The 21455-nt window shown below is 36.5% G+C and overlaps 3 protein-coding genes across 6 annotated transcripts; all 3 read left to right on the top strand.

Moving 5' to 3' along the window:
* Window positions 1–452: 452 nt before the first annotated feature.
* On the top strand, window positions 453–5597 carry LOC122289141 (probable inactive receptor kinase At4g23740). Of its 3 annotated transcripts, none has more exons than XM_043096094.1 (3): window positions 453–778; window positions 1438–2726; window positions 4685–5597. In XM_043096094.1, exons 2-3 carry the CDS (start codon window positions 1490–1492, stop codon window positions 5284–5286), a joined length of 1839 nt encoding a protein of 612 aa, XP_042952028.1. In that variant the 5' UTR covers window positions 453–778; window positions 1438–1489; the 3' UTR covers window positions 5287–5597. The 3 variants fall into 3 exon arrangements, with proteins under 3 accessions (XP_042952028.1, XP_042952027.1, XP_042952026.1); XM_043096093.1 differs by having other exon boundaries at window positions 454–636; XM_043096092.1 differs by having other exon boundaries at window positions 454–979.
* A 1123-nt stretch (window positions 5598–6720) lies between these two features.
* Window positions 6721–10715, top strand: LOC122289143 (ubiquitin-conjugating enzyme E2-17 kDa-like). Its single transcript, XM_043096098.1, has 5 exons — window positions 6721–6861; window positions 6970–7042; window positions 8837–8964; window positions 9404–9508; window positions 10385–10715. The coding sequence occupies exons 2-5, from the start codon at window positions 6973–6975 to the stop codon at window positions 10526–10528; spliced, it is 447 nt and encodes a 148-aa protein (XP_042952032.1). The 5' UTR covers window positions 6721–6861; window positions 6970–6972; the 3' UTR covers window positions 10529–10715.
* Window positions 10716–18460: 7745 nt separating this feature from the next.
* Window positions 18461–20493, top strand: LOC122289115 (ethylene-responsive transcription factor CRF2-like). Of its 2 annotated transcripts, none has more exons than XM_043096056.1 (2): window positions 18461–19202; window positions 19235–20493. In XM_043096056.1, exon 2 carries the CDS (start codon window positions 19304–19306, stop codon window positions 20279–20281), a length of 978 nt encoding a protein of 325 aa, XP_042951990.1. In that variant the 5' UTR covers window positions 18461–19202; window positions 19235–19303; the 3' UTR covers window positions 20282–20493. The 2 variants fall into 2 exon arrangements, with proteins under 2 accessions (XP_042951990.1, XP_042951991.1); XM_043096057.1 differs by having other exon boundaries at window positions 18461–19226; window positions 19259–20493.
* The last annotated feature ends 962 nt before the right edge of the window (window positions 20494–21455 follow it).

The following is a 21455-nucleotide window of genomic DNA, read 5'->3' as shown; positions in this document are numbered from 1 at the left end:
TAATGATATGCATAATTTTTTATATAATCATATTTTAAAATGAAAATATTTATATAAAATAATATTATTTTTATAAATTATTTTACAATAATACATATCACTTTAAACAAGGTTGCGCAGAGGATCTAAGATGGTAATAGTTATATGTTTAATATTTTCCCTTTCACTTTTATAAATTAAAATAAACATATTATAAATTAAATGTACAGCAATCTTAACATACAACCTCTGACTTATCATCCGAGATGATTGATACAACAAGGTTAGACGAGAGTTTGCAACTTATCCAATCCAACGGCACGATTTCGTCTGTATAATTTATTGGATCAGATTCAACGGTGGAGATTGCTTCTATACCGCCCAAACTACCCAATGTACTCATCCTAAACAAACGAGTCGACGGAACAAACATCGGTCCCACATCGGCCAGGCGGTTTTCCGTCCATTCGTACGTACGTTCGCCGTTAAGTTCTACTACCGCCGCTTCCTCACTCACAATCTCTGGTCTTCTCTCTCTCTCTCTGTCCCCGTCGTTTGCTTGCTCTCTAGCATTCAGCAACAGTGAGACACAGAAAATACAGCCATTGGGAGCCATTTCAAAAACTATCACCGGCAAAAGCGTCAATGGCGATCTCAGTACTTTCTTATCTCAACCACTTCCTCTGACTCTCTTTCTCTCTCGTTCTGTGTGAAAAATCATTAGCTTTCTCTGCCTTTTTAGCATTGGATGCTACTTTATATGGCACCATTGTCTCAGAGAAATCATAACCACTAACCAGTACGTTTTTCACAACACACATTCTTGCGATAAATCTCAGTATTTGTTCCTATTTAGCATACCGATTATAAGTTTACCTTTTAAAAAAAAAATCTCTGAGAAGCAGAGTTGTTCGGTATTTAACGTACATTCACTAGCAGAGGAACTTCTTAGTTCAGATCTGAAAGATGGTATGTAAGAATTAAGATAAGCCAAAGCCAGGTACCTTCTCTCTCTCGGATTTGTTTCTCTCTCCCTGTCTCGGATTAGTAGCTTCTGTTTCTAGTTTCTAGCGCGCGTCTCTTCTTGGAACTTTCATCCTTTTTTCCTTTCAGTGAATTCTCGATTTTGCAACTTCAAACAAAAAGTTAAAGGGCAAAGAACAAAAAGAAAAGAGGAAGCACTGCTTCTGCTGGAACAAATTGCTTTTCAGATTAAAATAAGCCTCTTTTTGACTGAAATGCATAGTTCAAAGGCTGCAAGTTTATTTCTTTGCGTGAATTTTCTGAGACCCGCTAAAACTTTTGTCGACAACTACCTGGGAATTTGAATTGCTTATTTTCCCTTCCCTATTTCTTAACAGTTCCTCCATTTTTCTTCTTTTAGTTTTTTGTCTGTTTGTTTTGGTTCATATTCAGCCAGAACTATAGATGTTAAAGAGAAGTTTTTTGTTTTGGCAGAAACAGCTCGTTATCTGGTTGAAGAATTAGGATTTTAACGCAGAGTGAGGGAATGGGGGGTCTGCGAGTTCTTTTCTCTTCGGTTTTCTTGGTGAGTTTGGCTTTCATTCAGGGTAATGCGGACCCAGTTGAGGAGAAGCGAGCTCTGCTTGACTTTGTGAACAACTTCCCTCATTCTCGCTCTCTCAACTGGAATGAGAGCTCACCTGTCTGTCACTATTGGACCGGAGTGACTTGTAGTAAAGATAACTCTAGCGTTTTAGCCGTCCGATTGCCCGGAGTTGGATTTAAAGGCCCTATTCCGCCGAACACTATAAGCCGCCTCTCAGCTTTGCAAATTTTGAGCCTTAGATCCAATGCCATTACTGGGCATTTCCCTTCTGATATTGCCAACCTCAGAAACTTATCGTTTCTTTACCTTCAATTCAACAAATTCTCGGGTCCATTGCCATCAGATTTCTCTGTTTGGAAGAACTTAACCATCGTCAATTTGTCTAACAATGGTTTTAATGGGAGCATTCCTTCCTCAATCTCGAATTTGAATCAGCTGGCGGGTTTAAATCTTGCAAACAATTCCCTTTCGGGTGAAATTCCCGACCTCAATCTGCCCAGATTGCAAGTGCTAAATTTGTCTAACAATGATCTGAATGGCAGTGTGCCTAAGTCGCTTCAGAGGTTTTCAAGGTCGGTGTTTAGTGGTAACAATATTTCTTTTGAAAATTTTCCTGCTAAGGTACCTCCTGCGCTTCCATCCTCTTCAGCATCTTATCCGAAGCATGGGAGTACTGGGAGGCTTAGTGAAGCGGCATTTTTAGGAATTATAGTTGCTGGTGGCGTTCTAGGAATTGTGGCATTTGCTTTTCTAATACTTGTCTGCTGCTTCAGAAGAAAAAGGGAAGATAGTTTATCGGGTAAATTGCAGAAGGGAGAGATGTCACCTGAAAAAGTGATTTCCAGGAGTCAAGATGCGAATAACAAACTGGTTTTCTTTGAGGGCTGTAGCTATGCATTTGATTTGGAGGATTTACTGAGGGCTTCTGCTGAGGTACTGGGAAAGGGGACATTCGGCATGGCTTATAAAGCAATTCTAGAGGATGCAACCGCTGTGGTGGTGAAGAGGTTGAAAGAGGTGAGCGTTGGGAAGCGGGATTTTGAGCAGCAAATGGAGCTTGTGGGGAGTATTAGACATGAGAACGTGCTGGAGCTGAAGGCATATTACTATTCAAAAGATGAGAAGCTGATCGTGTATGATTATTACAGCCAGGGAAGCGTCTCGGCCTTGTTACATGGTTCGTTACTTTCTTTAACCCCTGATCTTTCTGTGTTGATCACTTAATTTTTGTACTTCTATTTAATTGGAACATTTCTTAAGGTTTAGAGGAAGGCAGTGTTGTAGCCTCCTGTTTCTAATTGAGCTCTCTTGGGCATAAGCTGATTTCTGGATGTATTTTCCAGTGGTATGTTTACGTACTTTCAACATTTCTAACGACAATGCTGGATAATCCAATTTTCCTTTTCCCCATGTGATTGAGCTGACAGCATGCTGCATGCAGCCTCAAAAGTTTTTGTCCTTTGATGCCTTGACATGGACCTGGGGAGCTAAACCTTGCTACCGAGCAATCGAACTGTAATGTTTGGTTTTCCAGCCAGTAGTAATGGAACATGCAAATTAGTCCTTTATTAAATTCCTTTTTACTTGTTTATGTCTGTATTGAAGTAACCTAACTAGCAGGGACCAAAAATAAGGCCTCATTTGGTTACACAGGTGAGAGATGAAATGAGAAATTTGTGAATAGTAGTAAAATAGTTTAAGATATTTTATGGAGTATTATAAAAATATTTTAAGATAGTTTAAGAGAAAATGTTGAATAAAAATATTATAAATTTAAAATATTGTTAGAATAGAGTATTTTAATATTTTTTTGTTATTTTAGGATTTGAAAAAGTTGAATTATTTTTTATATTTTGTTTGGAAGTTTGGGAAAGTTGTAATGATGAGATAAAAAATTGAAAATTGAAAATTTGAAATTGAAAAATGTCTGTGTTTGAAATTTGAATGATGTTTGGATGCTAAGATGAGATAAAATGAAATAAGTTGAGACCATGTGTAAAACCAAACGGAGCCTAAGTAGAATTTTTGTTGCCTCTTGTGCTGGTTCACCATAGGAGGAAAGAAAGCATCATGAGAGTACAACTGCTAGCAAACACATGTTAGTGTTCAAGTCTTGTTTTCATAATTAAAAGCAATTTCATTTGTGTCTGATTTTTCCAATGCTTGGAGTTTACTTTGTACAAGAATGTGAGAGATTGTATCAGGATGATCTGCATATAATCTAAAAAAAGTGGTCTTGCGAACAATTAGATAAGGAGTAAGAACATTCAACTGGTTTTTTCAAGTTCAAGCTTGCTTTCTATATTTAGGCTTGGAGCCTTGGACATCTGAAGTAGGGCATTATGAGTACATATCTCTGTGATGGATGTCTCTCAATTCTTGAGATCAGAGCCATTCTTCTCAATCCTTAAGATAAAAGGAATGCCATTAATTTGAAGTGCGAACTTGAAGCTTTGTTGTATGAATTTCATTGCTGTAGTTTCTGCCTTCTTCTAATGTTGTCTACTTTTCTATTTCTTTTTCTTTTTTCTTAATAAGTAAAATATCAAGTTTTCTAAAAAAGGTCATCTTCTAAAATATTTTCCTCCAATCTTTTCCCAATTTTCTTTTAATTTTGAAATACTCTCGTGTTTGAATGTTACTTATCACAAGAGGTTCTAAATATCTGAATCTCAGAGGACGTCTCAGAGGACTATGCATGTTGAATACTTAAACGAGCACCTGTTTAACTTCACTGTACTAGCATACTCAAGTGGAAGTTCAACTCTGTTGATTGTCAGAATAAGAATGTGCAGTTTTGTTATTTCAGTTATTTGTGAGCAATTTGAGTGCTTTGAATATAACTTAGAAAATAAGGGTCAATAGGCATTCTATTTCTAGTTTTTGAAAGTTGTGGCAAGATTTGACTTTATCTGACCAAGAAGTCAATTATGGCTGAACCGATGTTGTATGGGCAGCTTGCTTACCATTTGATGTTTCTTCCGCCTCAAGGCTTGAGATAATTTTCTGTTGGTATTAAAGCTTCAAGAGTCCCTGTTTATGAATATAACTCGGTGAATTTCCTGGACCAGATAACTAGAGTGGTAAGTAGCTGTAGATCTTGAGACATCTTCTAATGCATATATGTTTTTTCAGGTAAAAGAGGAGAGGATAGGACCCCTTTGGACTGGGATGCCCGACTAAGAATAGCAATAGGTGCAGCAAGAGGCATTGCTTGTATCCATTCAGAGAATGGTGGGAAGCTTGTTCATGGCAACATCAAATCCTCAAACATTTTTCTCAACTCCCGATCGTATGGATGTGTGTCTGATGCTGGATTGACAACCATAATGAGCGCACTGGCCCCACCTATCTCCCGCGCTTCTGGTTACCGAGCCCCAGAAGTGACAGACACCAGGAAAGCAGCACAGCCTTCTGATGTCTACAGCTTTGGGGTGGTGCTACTGGAGCTCCTTACTGGAAAATCCCCCATCCATACTACTGCAGGTGACGAGATTGTCCACTTGGTCAGGTGGGTTCATTCAGTCGTCCGAGAAGAGTGGACAGCAGAAGTCTTTGACTTGGAGCTGATGAGATACCCAAATATTGAGGAAGAGATGGTGGAGATGTTACAGATAGCAATGTCATGCGTGGTGAGGATGCCAGATCAGAGACCTAAAATCATGGATGTCTTGAAAATGATAGAAAATGTCCAGAGGCGTGATACAGGGAATCAACCATCGTCTGTAAACAAATAGGAAAGGCCGACCCAACCACAACTGGTGGCTGGAAAAGAATTCTCTCGTGCTGAGTGAGCCATTTGTTTATCTTTCAACCTTGGTTTGGTGGTGTATTGTCAGTTGGATTCATGCAAGATGTTTTGCTCCTGTTAATGAACAAAATCACGATTCATTCTTGTTAACATGATCCGAGTGAGGTAGATCGAGGTCAGGTTTCGTATCTGTGTATCTCAGTGGGCTGTTTATGCCTGTGATAACGGTAAGATGCTCTCTCTCTCTCTGGTGTATTAACAACGATTGCATGGAATGCTCAATTCTCATATTTGTTACTTTCGATCTTAACTACAACAAGTGAATGCATCATGCATGAATCCCCTCCCACATAGAGCACAAAACGTACAGGGTAAATCATGTGTTTACTCATGTTGTTTGGAGTGTTGCCCGTTGGAATTGGAAGATTTCTAGTAATTTTGTTCGTTCATGAAATTCTATTGTGCTTAAATGCTAAAAGAGACGCAGCTAAACGGCCAAAAGCTCATGAGACTACGGAGGACCTAATGAATAGAGTAATAAGCGGGCCAGTTGAAAGTCGAAGTTTGGCTTACTTCTCAAAACACAATCAGTCTTATCATCTAAGAGACTATGAAACATAACTGTTCTTAGATATTTTCAAACTATTTCATTATCTTTCACTACTAGTTTATTATTATTCACAGATAGTATGATATATTCTTAATATTCACAACCGAGATGAAAGAATGAATTGATCTCATCTGTTCAACCCGACGTGCACAAGAGTTTTTTCCTTTCGAGTCTCCGGTGCATATGCTACTGATCAACATCGAGCTAAACTTCCAAATCAACTTGTATTGACAATGACTAAGGGAATAGTCGTACACGCACAGTTATGTAACAAATGGGTTGAAGCAAAGGCTCTGAAGCTTGAATTTTGAACAATTCTATCATGGATTGGAGGCAGTCAACGTATACGCGTTTAAGCCTTTAAGCTGAAGGAACGTATTAGCTGCATCCATCCAGCTGCTGTGTGGCATGCGAATTTGATACCCAGTACTTCGAATCGGCGAGACAGCCACAATTGACCTTGAAAATTAGCCAAGCACGACAAAACTGACCAGGGGTGAAGAATATAAATATAAAAATTTTAGGGGTACTTTTAAGAAAAAGAAATGAGATTTAAAATTTTGTAAGTTTCTCGTAATTTTTAAAATAAAAATAAAAATTTGAGATTCACATAAAAAATATATATATATCTTTGCAGTGATATCCCTTCACAATATATAGAAATTGAAATATCATAATCTAAAATTATGATACCATGTAAATAATGTCACTAAGATACATGAAACCGAAAAAAAAAAAAATTACATCAAAAGAAAAAGGAAAAAATAATGCGTGAGAGGGGTCCACGGGAGTTGACCGTTGACCAGCCACCGAACCACTTCTTGAGACCGAAAACAACCCCCGTTGGGTTTGATCGGTATATAATGTGCCCAATCTTCCAAAGTGGGGAAATGCTCTAATCCCCCATTGTCAGAAAGCTCAAATAATAATCAGAACCGCGTAGGATCCAAGGTATACTTCTCTCTCTCTCTCTGAATGTGTGTAGCTTTATCCACAGACAGAGAAGGCATCTGTAATCGTACGGTCTGGCTGAGAGGATCTGGGTTTCGAACTTTGTAGGTGATGGCGTCAAAGCGAATCTTGAAGGAGCTCAAGGATCTCCAGAAAGATCCTCCCACGTCTTGCAGTGCTGGTACTTTCTTCTTCGCTCCGATCCGCATATATATAGAGATAGAAAGAGATACACCTTATGATGTTCTATTTATGTAATATTTTTTCATTTCCTTGTATGTGCTTCCGTTCATTCCTTATGCTTTTACCTCTGTGCTTGAGTTGTGAACTTTCCGCGAGTTTGTGAGGCTGAATTTCTACTTCTTCATTAGGGTTTGCTGTGGAAATGAGCTTTTATTTATCATTTTGTTTGGGTTTGCGGTTCGGCCTGTTGTCGTGTTTGCGTGGATAAAAATTCGTGTTTGTGACCTTTGTCTGCTCAAATTTTAATCGGAGTGTCTGCTGTATCACTGAAAGTTTTAAGCAAGGTTTATTGCTGTTCATTTGGTCGGAATCAATTGCTAATGTGTTTAGGTGCCATTCAGTTGAGTTTTACCTATATTTCTCGCCTATCTATAGAAACTTCTTCATATTGGTGCAATCATAAGCACTGAATGTGTTATCCTTGGAGGATCTGAATAAGTCTTGGCACTAAAGAGAAGATATCACGGGAGATGAGAGATCATTAATGAAGGCGTAAAGTTGTTTCTTTTGACTGAGCCAAATTTATTCATTACTTTTGGAGTGAATAAAGAACTTAAAAATTAAAGGAGGTCGGAAAAAATCTAGCATAAATGACACATGCAACGAGAAATAGGATGTCAGTTTGTTTTTTGCTAATAGTTTGCATCGATAAAATTGAGAAATCATATGTTTTCTCTCAGTAAAACTCTATCTAATGGACTTCTAATTTAAAACTTACGCCACTGCCTTAAATGCTAACAATATAACGAGGAGAGTCCTAGATATTTTGTTTTTCATAGTTCATATTAAGAATTATAACACATCGTTGAACTAAAAGGCCATGTTTGGTTAATAAAATTTTGAGAATTCTTTTTTTGTAATTTTGAGATGTGTTTTTTACTTGGTTTTGTGCAGATAGATGGGAAATTGGAATAATTGTTTTAAATTATGTTCTGTATTGGCATTTTTTAAAGTGGATGAGAAGACTTGAAAAGATGGTTAAAGTAATTTTTTTGGGCACTTTTGTTTTGGTTTTTTATCTTTTCACTGAAATCTAGGCAAAGGTTGCGATGAAGAGTTGGAAGATATTTGGTTTGAAGTTGAAAAATGGTTGAAACCAAACATGGCCGAAGTGTTTTAAGTGTTGTTATTATTTTTTGTTTAGCTAATTCTGATGCATTCACGACGCCACCCTTTTTGTTACTGGACATATGGGTTACAGGCCACGACCCCAAGTTTAGGGATCATATATGGAGTGATAGTTCATATCATGCCAAAGTATGTAACTGTACTACAACAGAGTTGCAATGGACGTTTTCAATGTTAGCTATGGAAAATTTATGAATATTCAATAAAATAATTGCGGACTAATTTTTATAATCTTTATAATAACATTGTATATGGAGACTTGACCAACAATTTTAAGCATCACTTGAAAATAATGAATCAAGAAAATGCAATGAGAACAAATGAATATTCCTACTGTAGAACAGTAGGTCATTTGAGAAGTGCAAAGGAGCTCTTTATAAGTGTACCCTTTTGCTTCTTCGTGGTATCTGTTTTATGACTTTCTTTTATTTTCTTTTATCTATATCTGGTATTTTCCGGCATTTATTTTTCCTCTTCTGTCAAGCATTTTTTTCTGCAGATTGTTTTCAATCCTCGTATACATTCTTTACAAATTACAAGTTTACTCGTGCAATTTTTTGTTCACTGTTATTGTCTCTGTTTGCATGGATCTATAAATCCTCAGGCCCAGTTGCTGAAGACATGTTCCATTGGCAAGCAACAATTTTGGGTCCTCCTGACAGTCCATATGCGGGTGGAGTTTTTCTAGTCACTATTCATTTTCCTCCAGACTACCCATTTAAACCACCCAAGGTATGCAACTGATGCTTATTTTCATGTCAATTCCTTGCCCTTTTTTTCTTTTATTAAAAGGATGCTGTATTTCCTTTCTGATATTTTTGTTTTGAGATATACACGTGGTCCTTTTATGTTAGGATCTTGACATTTCGTTAATATTAATATTCAAAGCCAATATGTACTTGGTACTGACGTAGTTGTCACAAGCAATAAAGTCCTTGTAAGCTTGGACATGGCCTAGCTTTTGACGGGTCTGTACATACATGACGCTCAATTTAAACTAGAGTCTTTAGGATCTTAACTGAATTGGCACTCTGGCTTCATCTGCTCTGTTTCAGCCTTTTAAGAGTATTAAATATGCTTGTATATTAGACGAGATTTTTTTAAGTTGTTTGACAGTCTTTTCTCCAACCGACACGTATTAACATATGTCTTCGATGTATGGTTTGTTCAGGTTGCTTTCAGGACAAAGGTCTTCCACCCCAATATCAACAGCAATGGGAGCATTTGTCTTGATATCTTGAAAGAGCAGTGGAGCCCCGCCCTCACAATATCCAAGGTTATTATTTTACAGTCTAAAACAGTCCCTGCTATCTCAAATGATGCGTTCCAGTGTGGAACACAGCTTTCCCGTTGTGTCTACATATATATTGCCTATCTAATATGAATCTACCAGTTTGTATGTGCCATAACAAAAAATGTCACCCATCTTTGAAAGGTGCCAGCGAGATTTTGCAAAGAAAAATATTTTAGTCATAAAGGGATTACAAAAGTAAATCCACAAACTGACAGGGCTTGATGTAGTACGTCAGATTGTAAAGTAGATCTAACGCATCACGTGAAGCCACATCAATTTGTGAGTTTACTTTTATATAATCTTTTTTTATATCTATAGCAATTCTCTTTTGAAAAACAAGCAATCTAATATTTTAAAGATACCATTCTTTCTGAGGACCAATTATGGAGTATTTCGTGAATGCTATAGAAAACAGAATGGAGCTAGTTGGTTTCATTGGATGTCTTAACGTATGTAAGATACAGATATATAAGCTATGTTTTTGTTGTTGGTTGCTCTACTCAAGTCCTGTTCCATTTTTAAACTGGTATTACCTTATACCTGACTATCTGTTGACTGATCACATGCGCACAAGTTTGGAGCTTTCTCCGGCGCCACAGAATCGTTGTGGAATCGACAGGAAGTTTGTAAATAAAAAATTACCAATGATTATTTTATTGAGTGACAATGTCTCTCTGATTGCTTTCTCCAATGCTAATTGAGGAAACGTTGTTCATCGATACACGTTCTTGTTGTGATATTGATATTCAAACAATTGTCTTTATACAGTTGCATTGTTCCTGTCAGTCTTCTTTGCTGTAAACAATTAAAGCTTGGGAGATGTTTCTTGATACATTGTGAATTTGTGACTATGTTCAGGTGTTGCTTTCAATCTGTTCGCTTCTGACGGACCCAAATCCTGATGACCCCCTGGTGCCCGAAATTGCCCATATGTACAAGACGGACCGGAGCAAGTACGAGACAACTGCAAGAAGCTGGACCCAGAAGTATGCTATGGGCTAGTGGGCTGCTGCTTTGTGTGTGTGTGTGTGTGTTATAGGTGGGCTTCTTTCCCAAATGGATTCGGTCTTTTAAATTACTACAAGTTGGACTCCCTCTACCTGCTCTGCACGTGGTGGTCTTCAACAAAAGTTAAATAATAATGTGCCCTTGCTTTATCAATATTGTAATCGATCTCTATATTCTGCAACTTCCCTCCTCCTATTCACCACCTGGGCCCAAAAGCAATCATCCTATTTCAAAGCTCATTGAACTTTCTTCCATCCAAACTATTAACGAAAATATATCTTTGGGGACCGTTCCAGAAGTTAGCTGCAAATTGATGATAGATGCCTGTGGCTGTAACAACATCCTGGGTAAAATAAAAATAAAAAGTAAATACTGGTGCCAACAGTGCTAGGCCCCCATTAAGCAAACCCTGACATTATCTTAATAACTTCCTCCATCAAACTTCGCAGGTGAAATAATGCTTTACTTTCATTTATGACAGTAAGAGGTGGATACAATCCATAGTCCATATTTATGGAGAGAAGGGGGGTGGGGGAATAATTTTGGTTTGGGCCAAGCTAAAGGTCAGACGACAAAACAATGGAGGCTGAGGCTCCTTTATGCCTCGAATCAAGAACAGTACGCACTCAATTATGTTTCGAAAAACATAGTTCAAACTTGTTCTTAAAGAATGATTTATTGCTGGGTAGTTCTGCTGCGAGAAATAATATCTGAAACCAAACATTACTCGAAATTGATTCGGGTGAGAGTATTTACAGCATTAGTTGGCAGCAGCATTATTTTCCCAGAAAAAATGGCGACTTTCCTGGAAACATCACGTAGGGCTACAAACCTAAACTTATTGGACAGAGTCACAGAAGCATCACGCTCACTAGATCGTCTCTCACTTGTCACTTTCTAGCCGAATCTCTGTTTCGAGTTTTTCAGTAGGCTTTTTTCACCTCTTGGGCAACTGAAAAGCCATATGGTGCTCCCCATATAGTCTTTCAATGTTTTAATTTAATTTAATCAAAGTCAAAACCATATTGGCAATAATCAAAAAAATTAATACCTATACCTATCTACTAGAATAAAATCAAAGGTCGGTGCCAGTTCCCTGCCAATACTATATCTCCACTACTTTGCTTCTCTTCCCTCCTGAAAAAATCAAAAAAATATATAGAGTTGAATCTATTTAGAAGTAAAATTGGTCCGGTTCGATTTTTTTTAAACAAATTTTAGAACCAAACCGGATACACCGATTTTATATTTTCAAGAACTAATACTGTACCGATTATCTTCTTAAACCAATACTTTCGATTTTACCTATTCCGTTCAATCCGATTTTACAGTTTTAATAAGTGCCAATGTTATCTACCACTCTAAATTCAATTGAAAAACTTTTATAAATCCAACAAACTACCTCTTCAATATTTAACAAATATTAGATGAACAAAGATCTCCTGACCATGGAATAATTTGACTCAGCACCTCAATTAAATTTGTATTATTCGGTATTGATGCAAGAACATGGTAGTTATTTTATTTTATTTTTTTATTTTTCCATCCAAACTAAGACTGATGAACCGGAAACTTAGGAGTCAAAAACCATGGCCTGTATCTCTGCAAGACATTAAATGCGGTTTTGTTCCCCATAAAATCAAAAGAGAAAAGGGCAAACAAAGCTTAGTTGTAATCTCAGTTCAATAATGTTCTCTCTATGGGACACCGTGACCCATGTCTTTTTATGTCTAGCAACGTTGCATTTGGAGCCATTCCTTCGACCAACGATGTCGATCGTTGATTCTTCTTTTCTGGTAATAATATTATGTGAATCTTTCAGACCCACTTCTTTCTTTCATATATATATATAAAAATTGCATGGGAAAACCCTAGTAATGCAGAAAAGAAAATTCAAATCATGCGCTCGGCAAAGCAGTCGTGCTCACGATTTGGAAAAAGCCTCTGCTCCCTGAAAATCTGGTCACCCAATCTCTACTTTTAAATTACCATTAACATACTTGAGGGCTTTGTCATCTACTTGAGACACAGTGTGAAACTTACAAGCTGACCCCGGCCCACCAAATAAATATCTCAGTAATGGGTGATTTGGCCATTGTCAAGTCCCCACGTGGACACCAAAAAGTTGCTTATTAGGTGGACTTGTCTCTGGTAGTTTGTGATTATTTTTTTAGATTAAAAAAATATTCATTAATCATTCCTCATTCATTATAACCATCCATTTAGCTGCAGTTTGTAAATTAGTTAAAATGAATTGAGTTAAAATAAAATTTAAATACAATACTATTAAAATATTATTATTTTAATAGTATTATTATTTTGAAATTTAGTAAAATTAAATTATTTATTATATTATATATAAAAATTTAAAAAAAATTATAATAATAAAATGATTTAAGATAATTCTGGTATCCAAACTCCTTGGCATTTAGACATGCATTATTTTCCATGTAGCAGATGTTTTCTATTTTGGACCTTAAGTTAATATGATATGAATATTCTTGTTCCTTGTTTGAACTTTGAAGGATTTAGGTGACTTCTAATATACTGTCAAATTAAGAACAATCACTGGGTGGAAAATGAATGGCATTTGACACCCAGATTTTTGAAGGAAAATTCTGATCGTAAGTAATTTTGTATACCAATAGGTATATGCATCCAATTTGATTGGCATGAAAGTTGAACTTTAATGAAAATTATATCAATTTAAAATTTGAATATTAAAACAACAATATTGATATACAGATTGGTACACGAATTCACTTATATATAACGAAACTCTTCTTAAAAGAACCTAAATGCTAAAAAGAAAATCACGTTTAAAACTTGCATTTTAAGCCAGATATTTTCGATAGATTCAGCTGCTATACATTTAAAGGGGAGAAGACAACTGTATATATATATATGCTGTAAAACAATGGTTAGAACTTTCAACCAAAATCAATGGTGGTACGTGTTACGTTGTTAATGCTGCCTTAAAAAGAGGTAGAAAAATAATGTAGGAGTTGAGAATTAATACACCTAACCCATTAAAGACTTTGTACCATATATTCCTAACATGCTTTTGTCCCCTAACGTTGGCCACTAGAACCCCCCTCAAATTGAGGGCTAATCTTTACCTTTTCCGGAACAGCCAAAGCGTTCATCTTGCAAACAACAGTCAACAGTGTCTGTTCCCGAAGCAGAAAAAGTGGGAAAATATTTTTTTAAAAATGTTAAATTTTTTCAAGAATTTAATATATCAGTTGTAAATAAATATAGATAAATTGTGTGATAAAATTAATTACTAAATATTATCGTAATTTTTTAAGAGATGCAGACGATTATCATGTTGGGTTTTCCATCGATTCAAATACAGAAGATAACGTCACATGTGGTGGGAGATGCAAACGTGTCGGTCGTTGGGCTCAAGAAGCTTTCAAAAAACTGCGGCGTCAGCGGAGCCCACCGCTTCTTGCCGGTTAATTTTACTGTCTTTCGCGTGCATTTCGAGACAAACCACCGTTGCTCGACTTGCAATTTAAATACGAGTGACGATCGATACAAATAATTTTTGTTCATCTCAGAAAAATAACGTTATGACCAAAAAAGATGTCATGTTGCCTCTGTTTCGACAAAAATACAACCTTGACTCTTTCTTTGTTTTTCATTTTTTTTGCTCTGTTAAATGCAACCTTGATCTATGTTGTCGAAAATATTTTCAGGACATTTGTAGTTTTTTTTTTTTTTTTTTTTTTATCAAATGATGAGAAATGATTCATTTCTATTGAAAACAAACGTTGCTTCTATGGCGCCGGGGGGGTTTGGTGTTTTAACAACTTCTGCAAGCATATTGATGCCAGTGAAGATCGAAGAGAGTGGTGGGTCTTGCAATAGCACGTACGTACAGCTTGCTACAAAAAAAGTATGAGGTTTTTTAAACCGATTAAAGAGCTAGCATGCATGCATGTGACTCTTTCAAAATCGAACTAGTTGGTGGAGAGCATGATAAACACGTTCTAGAATTAATACATAAAACTCTACATTAGTAGTTTTGGTTATATAAGTAATCTACGTGAGTGCCGTTTAAGTTCTTCCGCTTAGCTCTAATCATGTGTACAGCTTTTCTAAACCATGCATGCAGTTGTATGTGTCAAGTTAAGCGATCGGTCTATAAGAATAGTACTACATATAAAGGAAAACTATGACCTTCTCATCAATTGATGATCGCCTCATGAACGGACTTTCATGTCCATCCACCCTAAACTCGTGAACTCTCTATGTAACAGGTAATGTTTCAAATAGTTTTTAAAAAAGTGGACCACCATTAGAAAAATATTTTTGAGGTGGGTCTTAAATTAACTCCTTTTTTTCAAATAAAGTACATGGAGATTGCATATTCAAGAACTGCAAATAACATTCTTTTTTTAAGAAACTTGATATATTTGTTTATTTTTTTCCTCCACGACTCATCCCCACTTTATTACAATCTTATTATATTAAGTTTTGAATTTCAAAAAATAGTAGAACCCATAATTAAAAAATGAAACTTATTAAGTGGATTCTAGATTTATCCACTTTTTTAATATGGTGTGCACAATATTGCACATCCTATAACTTTACAACTCATTTTTTTAAGTTTTACATAAATGTCAACTAGTCTTTTGTTGTTCAAACTTTTTGCAATCAAGTTGGGATTTTCCTAGTTAGAAATAGGCTTGAAAAGAGTGAAAGGGTACATATATAAGATCCTTTTGTTGTTTTCTAAAAGAGGGTTGCGATACCCCTTCAAGGAAGATATTTCCAATGCAAATCCGAACAAACAAAAGAGTTCTCCTTCTCATGTATGATTTATCTTACATAGAGATCATGATCACGAGATTCACTCCTTGTCATGTTTCATAAACGTTATGATTGTCTAATTACAATTACAAAAACAAAGTGGTTCTAGGACCATGTGTGTTAATTCAGTACTCGGTTCAAAAACATTGGCATACGATATTGATCAATCATACCTTATAAAAAAACAATATATGGGGTGCATCATCTCGATTTTTGTGGCTCAAAGAATGCATCTAGGGGATGATGAAGCTTATTGACTTGTGTCTCTAGTATATGGGTCTTCCACGCAATTGCAATAAGAAATTGATAGAAATTCTCGTGGCTTACGAATCCAAACAAAGCCCGACCGACATGTATTTGTTAAGTCGGTCGGACCCCAAGACTTCTTCTCAAGGATTTGTCGAATCCGATGTTCTTGTTTGTTTGTATTTTTATCTATGGTTTCATTATTTCATACGACTTGTAATGTGGGGGAAAAGTCCGAGACAGATTTTAATTACAGCAAGCTTTCATCATCCTGTCTTTGCTAATCCACATGGCACCCCCCACCTCTTATCAATAAGTTCATAATTATTTGTACAACTGGGTGTTTCTGAGTTCATCATAAACTTTTCCTTGAAATCTGTTAGAAATTAATACAAATTTGTTTTTGGGACACTCAACAAAAATGTAAGGACAAACATTTAGAAACTGGTGCAGTTCTATTTATAATAATCTTGGTATGTATTTGAATTTATATGTAATAATGCTTTATGTAATAATCAGGTTATGTCTTTTTTAGACTATTTTGTTCTTGTCTTTACTATCATAATCTCGAAACATCAACAACAACAACAACAACAACAACAACAACAATAATAATAATAATAATAATAATAATAATGCAATTTCTATATGTTTAGTCTAATTGATCATAGTTTCTAATGAATAATAATATTTTTAAAATTATTTTACAACTTATTTTACAATCAATTCTGTAAAAAATTTTATTTAAGTTTTAGATTTTATATAATTACCTTCTATTTAAAACATAATTGTAAAAAATATTTTAAAATGGTTGTAAATATTCCTGTATACCTTTATATAAATAAATGGTTGGTTGTCCGAGATGTGTCCAGATTACGTTTCTAACCCAGATAATTTAACAAATTGCCGAATAGGGGTCAGCCCATCCAATATTAAAATACCTATAATAATTATAAGAGAAAAATATTAAAATATTAGATATTTGAAAAGCAGAAGATCGACAACAAACCGACCCAATCCAGTAAAAATTATTGCGCCTGTCTCCAACTTTTTTCGTGTAATATTTGGGACGTTCATGTATTACTGCTTGTAGTAAAAGCAAACAGGATGAGGAACGAGGCGTGTCAATCTTGCCTTTTTTTTGTTAGCCACCAAAATATTTTGTCAATGTGGCCTTTTTTCTTCGAGAAAATATTGGAAGCAGCCACTATTTATCATTGCACACTACACACCTTATAAAAACATCTATATATCTTATGAAAAGAATTCTTACACCCTATAAAAATCTATAAGTGTGTGGTGTGCAGCATGAATAGTAGCTACTCCCTAGAATTACTCTTTTTCTTCTAATCAAATAAATGTGGCCTTTGTTCACAAGGACACACCCTCAAAGCTAAAGACACTATGAATCACGTGAATCATCACCACCCCCCTCCCCCCAAGTCAAGTGGATTGGTAAGGTTCTCTTTTTGCCGACGAAAATTTTTTACTTATCCTTCTGATGTCTTCCAATAGATGGAGGCCACCTGTCAAGTAATGAGCTTGAACCTAACGTGGAGAGGAAAATTTTGGACATAATAATTTTAAGAGGTACGTTATAGTGTCAAATATATTACATAAAAATAATTTTATAAATTAATGTAATTTTATATAATTTGTTAAATTTATTTTATAATCAAAATAATTTTATAATCTAATAAATTATATAAAGATACGATAATTTATAGAATTATTTTTATATAATCTATTTATACTTAAATTATTTCTTTAATTATAATAATTATAGAGTGTATAAGTGTTATATATTTTTTATAAAAAATTAAATAAATATAAAATTTAAAATAAATTATATTTTTTAAGAATAGAATCCATTATTTTCAAAGAATGCTCCAAACAAAAAAGTTAATAGTATTAATTAAGACCGTATGTATTTTTTAAATAAAAAATTATATAAAATAAATTTATAAATTAATGTAATATATTAAATTTATTTTATAATAAAAATAATTTTTGATAGGTAAACTCTCACGGTCATATATGTACCGTTCATTTTATTCGTGGATATTTAGTTCACCGTAAAGGTAAAAAGAAAAATTAAAAAAGAAATGAATATAATTGGTACCAAATTCTAGGTTGCCTCCCACGTTACGGTGAGAGTAAACGACAAAATAATGAGGTTGGATGATTTAAAAAACAAAAACAACTATGAACCCAGAGTAAATACTTGTACGACCTTTTAGTACAAAATGACGAGATCACCCACCGGATAACATAAAAAACGGTAACTAAAACGAGAAATTTAAGGGGCATTAGTAGCAATTGACAGAGTGTAAGTGCTTTCTTTTTCCCCAGTCAAAAGGAGGGACTGAACCGATGTTCCCCCACCTCTTACTCTCGTCTATCACGTGACCTGAATCCCAGTTTCCGAGAACAAATCTTTTGCCGAGTCAGCACCCCGTGTTCGTATGCCACGCGTCACGTGCCCATCTTATGCGGCGCCTAGTGAATACCTCCTTTCAACTCCCACATCTCCGCCATACGATCCGTCGTTTAGTCAAATTTACTAAACAATTTTACTGGTGACATCTTATCTGCAATATTCTTGTTATATATAGCCTATTATTATTTTTTATATCAATGTTTTCAATATTAATTAAGGTTACGAGATTTCTTTGAAAAATTCTTAATAATAAGAACCAAAAAAAAAGTTGAACAGAGAGAGAAGGGAGAGAATTAATTTGGTTGATTAATTAAGAAATTAAAAAAATAGAAAAAAGAGTGGCGCTTGAACCGGGTTTAACAATTACGGCTGTTGGGGGATCCTATAAAATAGGTCCACTCCAGTGTCAACCGCAACTCTGCTTAATGCCCTCTCTCCGTCTTATCTCTATCTCTCGCTCAGACTAGTTCTCACTTTTTCTATACCTCCGGTATCCACCACTCCTGCTCTATTGCCTGAAACTTTCAGTGTCCGATCACCGAGAAGAAGAAGAAGAAGATCACTGTCTCGGCTCTCATATATAAGAGATACTCTTCCTGAAATAGCAAAGTTGAATGTTCTCTGAGCTGAGTAAAACCACCGGTTGAGGAAAAAGAAAAGCTTATAGCTGTGTGTCCCGAATCGGACACATTTACTCTTTCCCTTTCCGGTAAAGCCTTTGGTCTCGGTCGGTCGCACTGCCCTTTTCTTTTTAGCTTTGAAACTTTCCCAGAAATTTCCTCCCTTTTTTTTCATTCAACGAGTATTATTACTCCTAGTTCTTGCTCTCTCCCATTCCCTTCCGTACTTTCGGCTTAGGTTCTATCTGTTCCCACATTACACCCCCGGCCCCTCTGTCTATCTGTTCTCACGCACACACAGTCCCGCTCACACTCTTTATCTCAAGTCCTTTATTTGTGCAACTTTCCTTGAAATTTCTCGTCCTTTAAAATTCATTAATGGTAGATTTCTCTCGGTTTCAAGCTTCTCTTTGACGTTTTCTGTCTCTGCCTCAGCTTTCCTTTATATCTTTGTCTCTTTATTCCCCTCTCGTGTCTACTACTATCATCAAAAGAATCTCAAGCCCACTTTTTACCCTTCCATATTTCACGCTTTGCAAGTTCTCTCTCTCTCTCTCTCTCTCTCTCTCTCTCTCTCTCTCTCTCTCTCTCTCTCTCAATGCTTTTCTTGCGAAGAATCTGATCGGAAAATTGCTCCCAAACATGAATCACCACAGTGTTAATGCTATACCTCCGATTAAGTACACAGAACACCGTAACATCATCAAGCTTGTTAGACCGGTCCCTGAGGATACGAAACGCAGAGTCGTACGGATATCCGTAACGGACGGTGACGCAACTGACTCGTCCAGCGACGAAGATGGTGGAGAAGAGGTGTGCTTTAGGCGCCAAAGGGTCAAGAAGTTCATCGACGAGATCACTATCGAGTCATGCTCAAGCCAAAACGACGGCGTTTCGAGGAGCAGGTCGACGAGAAGTGTACGAAAGAAGACTGCCCGGGTTTCGGAGAGTCGCCGAGCGTTGAAGGTGCCTGGGGCGAGGAAGTTTCGGGGCGTGCGGCAAAGGCCTTGGGGGAAATGGGCGGCAGAGATTAGAGATCCTCTACGACGTGTCCGCCTATGGTTAGGTACCTATGACACCGCCGAGGAAGCGGCGATGGTGTACGACAACGCGGCTATACAACTCCGTGGACCCGACGCGTTCACCAACTTCGCCACCCCGCCAACGAAACATCCAACGGAAAATAAGCCGATGATATGCTCTGGATACAACTCCGGCGAAGAGTCTCACAACAATCGGCTTTGCTCACCTACCTCAGTGTTACGGTGTTCTTCACCCTCTAACGAAGAAATCGAGCTGCAAAGTCCAGAGATTATCAAAGAAATTGTCCAAGTCAGAGACATACAAGATGAATCCTGTATGTCCGAGAATTTCTTGGATTTTTCAGAATATTCAAGTTTCGATTCGTTAATACCGAACGATATATTTGATTTCGAAAGTCCGGCACCAAGTTTATTCGAAAAGACGAGCTTGGGACATAACTTTTTTGAAGAAGAATGTGGGCACGAGTTTCTCAGTTCCTGTGAAAATTTTGGATTCGATTTTTCAAGATGGCACGTGGACGACTGTTTTCAAGATATCGGCGATATATTTGGGTCAGATCCTCTTATGGCTCTTTGACTCTTCTCGGCTAGGAGGAACCTGTATGTATTGTCAAAAAAAGGGCAAGTTTTGTATCGGGCGGGAACATTATATCGGAGTTTTTGTTTAGGTTTTAACATTTGTTTGCATTTCTTCGTGCAGTTTAATATTATTTATATATTATATTTTATTTATTAATATCAATATTAAATAGGTCCGTTACGGTAACGGGGGACGGACAGAGTTGGCTATGTGTTCGCCTGCTTTGTTGCTTCTTTGCAAATGCGCATATTAAATAGAGTTGTTTTGTGGAACTTAAATGGGGTTTGATAATTGTTCAGACTGTACTGTTCACCGATCAGACAATGGTATATTCAAATTGAGTCAGTCCACCTAACTTTAGGAAGGTGATAATAAATAAAGCTTAAAGGATGCACCAAATAATTTGTTAAATTTTGAATAAACTCATTACAACATATCATAATATGAACTGTCTACCACAACTTGCAGCTGATGTATGCTATACAAGGTGCTAATAGTACAAGTTTGAAAACCTTTCACATGGTACGACAAATCCACTTCACATAGGCACCCTAATAAACGATATTAGGGTAATTTGTGTGTAATTGAGTTTTTCCAACATTGAGTTTTTTTGTCAGGCCAGCCCGAGCCCAATCATGAGGAGCCAGGCTAACCTAACAACCTATCAACCTAATCAAAGGATTCCTAGCCTAGGAACAAAAGTCGGTCTATAACCTTGAATGCGCATAAGCCCACCATGAGGCAAGGGAGGGAGGAACACGCCGTCTCGATAGAACTTGACCTCATGTAGCCTTGAGCGGACAGGTGGATCCAGATCGTGGGGAGCTCTTGATCCCTTGATGGATGAGGAAAGAATGGTTTAATAGTGTGTATCCCCTGGCTGAACAAGGAAGAGAGCCACCCCTCATTAAATGCACTACCCATAGGCCATGCCACATTAAAAGAGTATGACTGAAGGAGCTACTAAGAGGACACGTGCCCTGACACAACGCAAAAATATCAAACCCCAAAGAGAGAGTATAAAAGGCAATCATCAGGTACCAGAAACTTTATCTGAATTCTCTACATACTTACACTAAACTTTAAGACGATACTGACTTTAATATCGAAAACTCATTGGCCATTACCACGGCCCTCGTCTGGCTATGTTTTCTTTGTATTCGCAAATTCA

This window comes from Carya illinoinensis, chromosome 12, assembly GCF_018687715.1.
Source record: "Carya illinoinensis cultivar Pawnee chromosome 12, C.illinoinensisPawnee_v1, whole genome shotgun sequence".
Taxonomy (NCBI): domain Eukaryota; kingdom Viridiplantae; phylum Streptophyta; class Magnoliopsida; order Fagales; family Juglandaceae; genus Carya; species Carya illinoinensis.
Note: the sequence above shows the minus strand (reverse complement) of the source record. Positions and strands in the feature narration are given on the sequence as shown.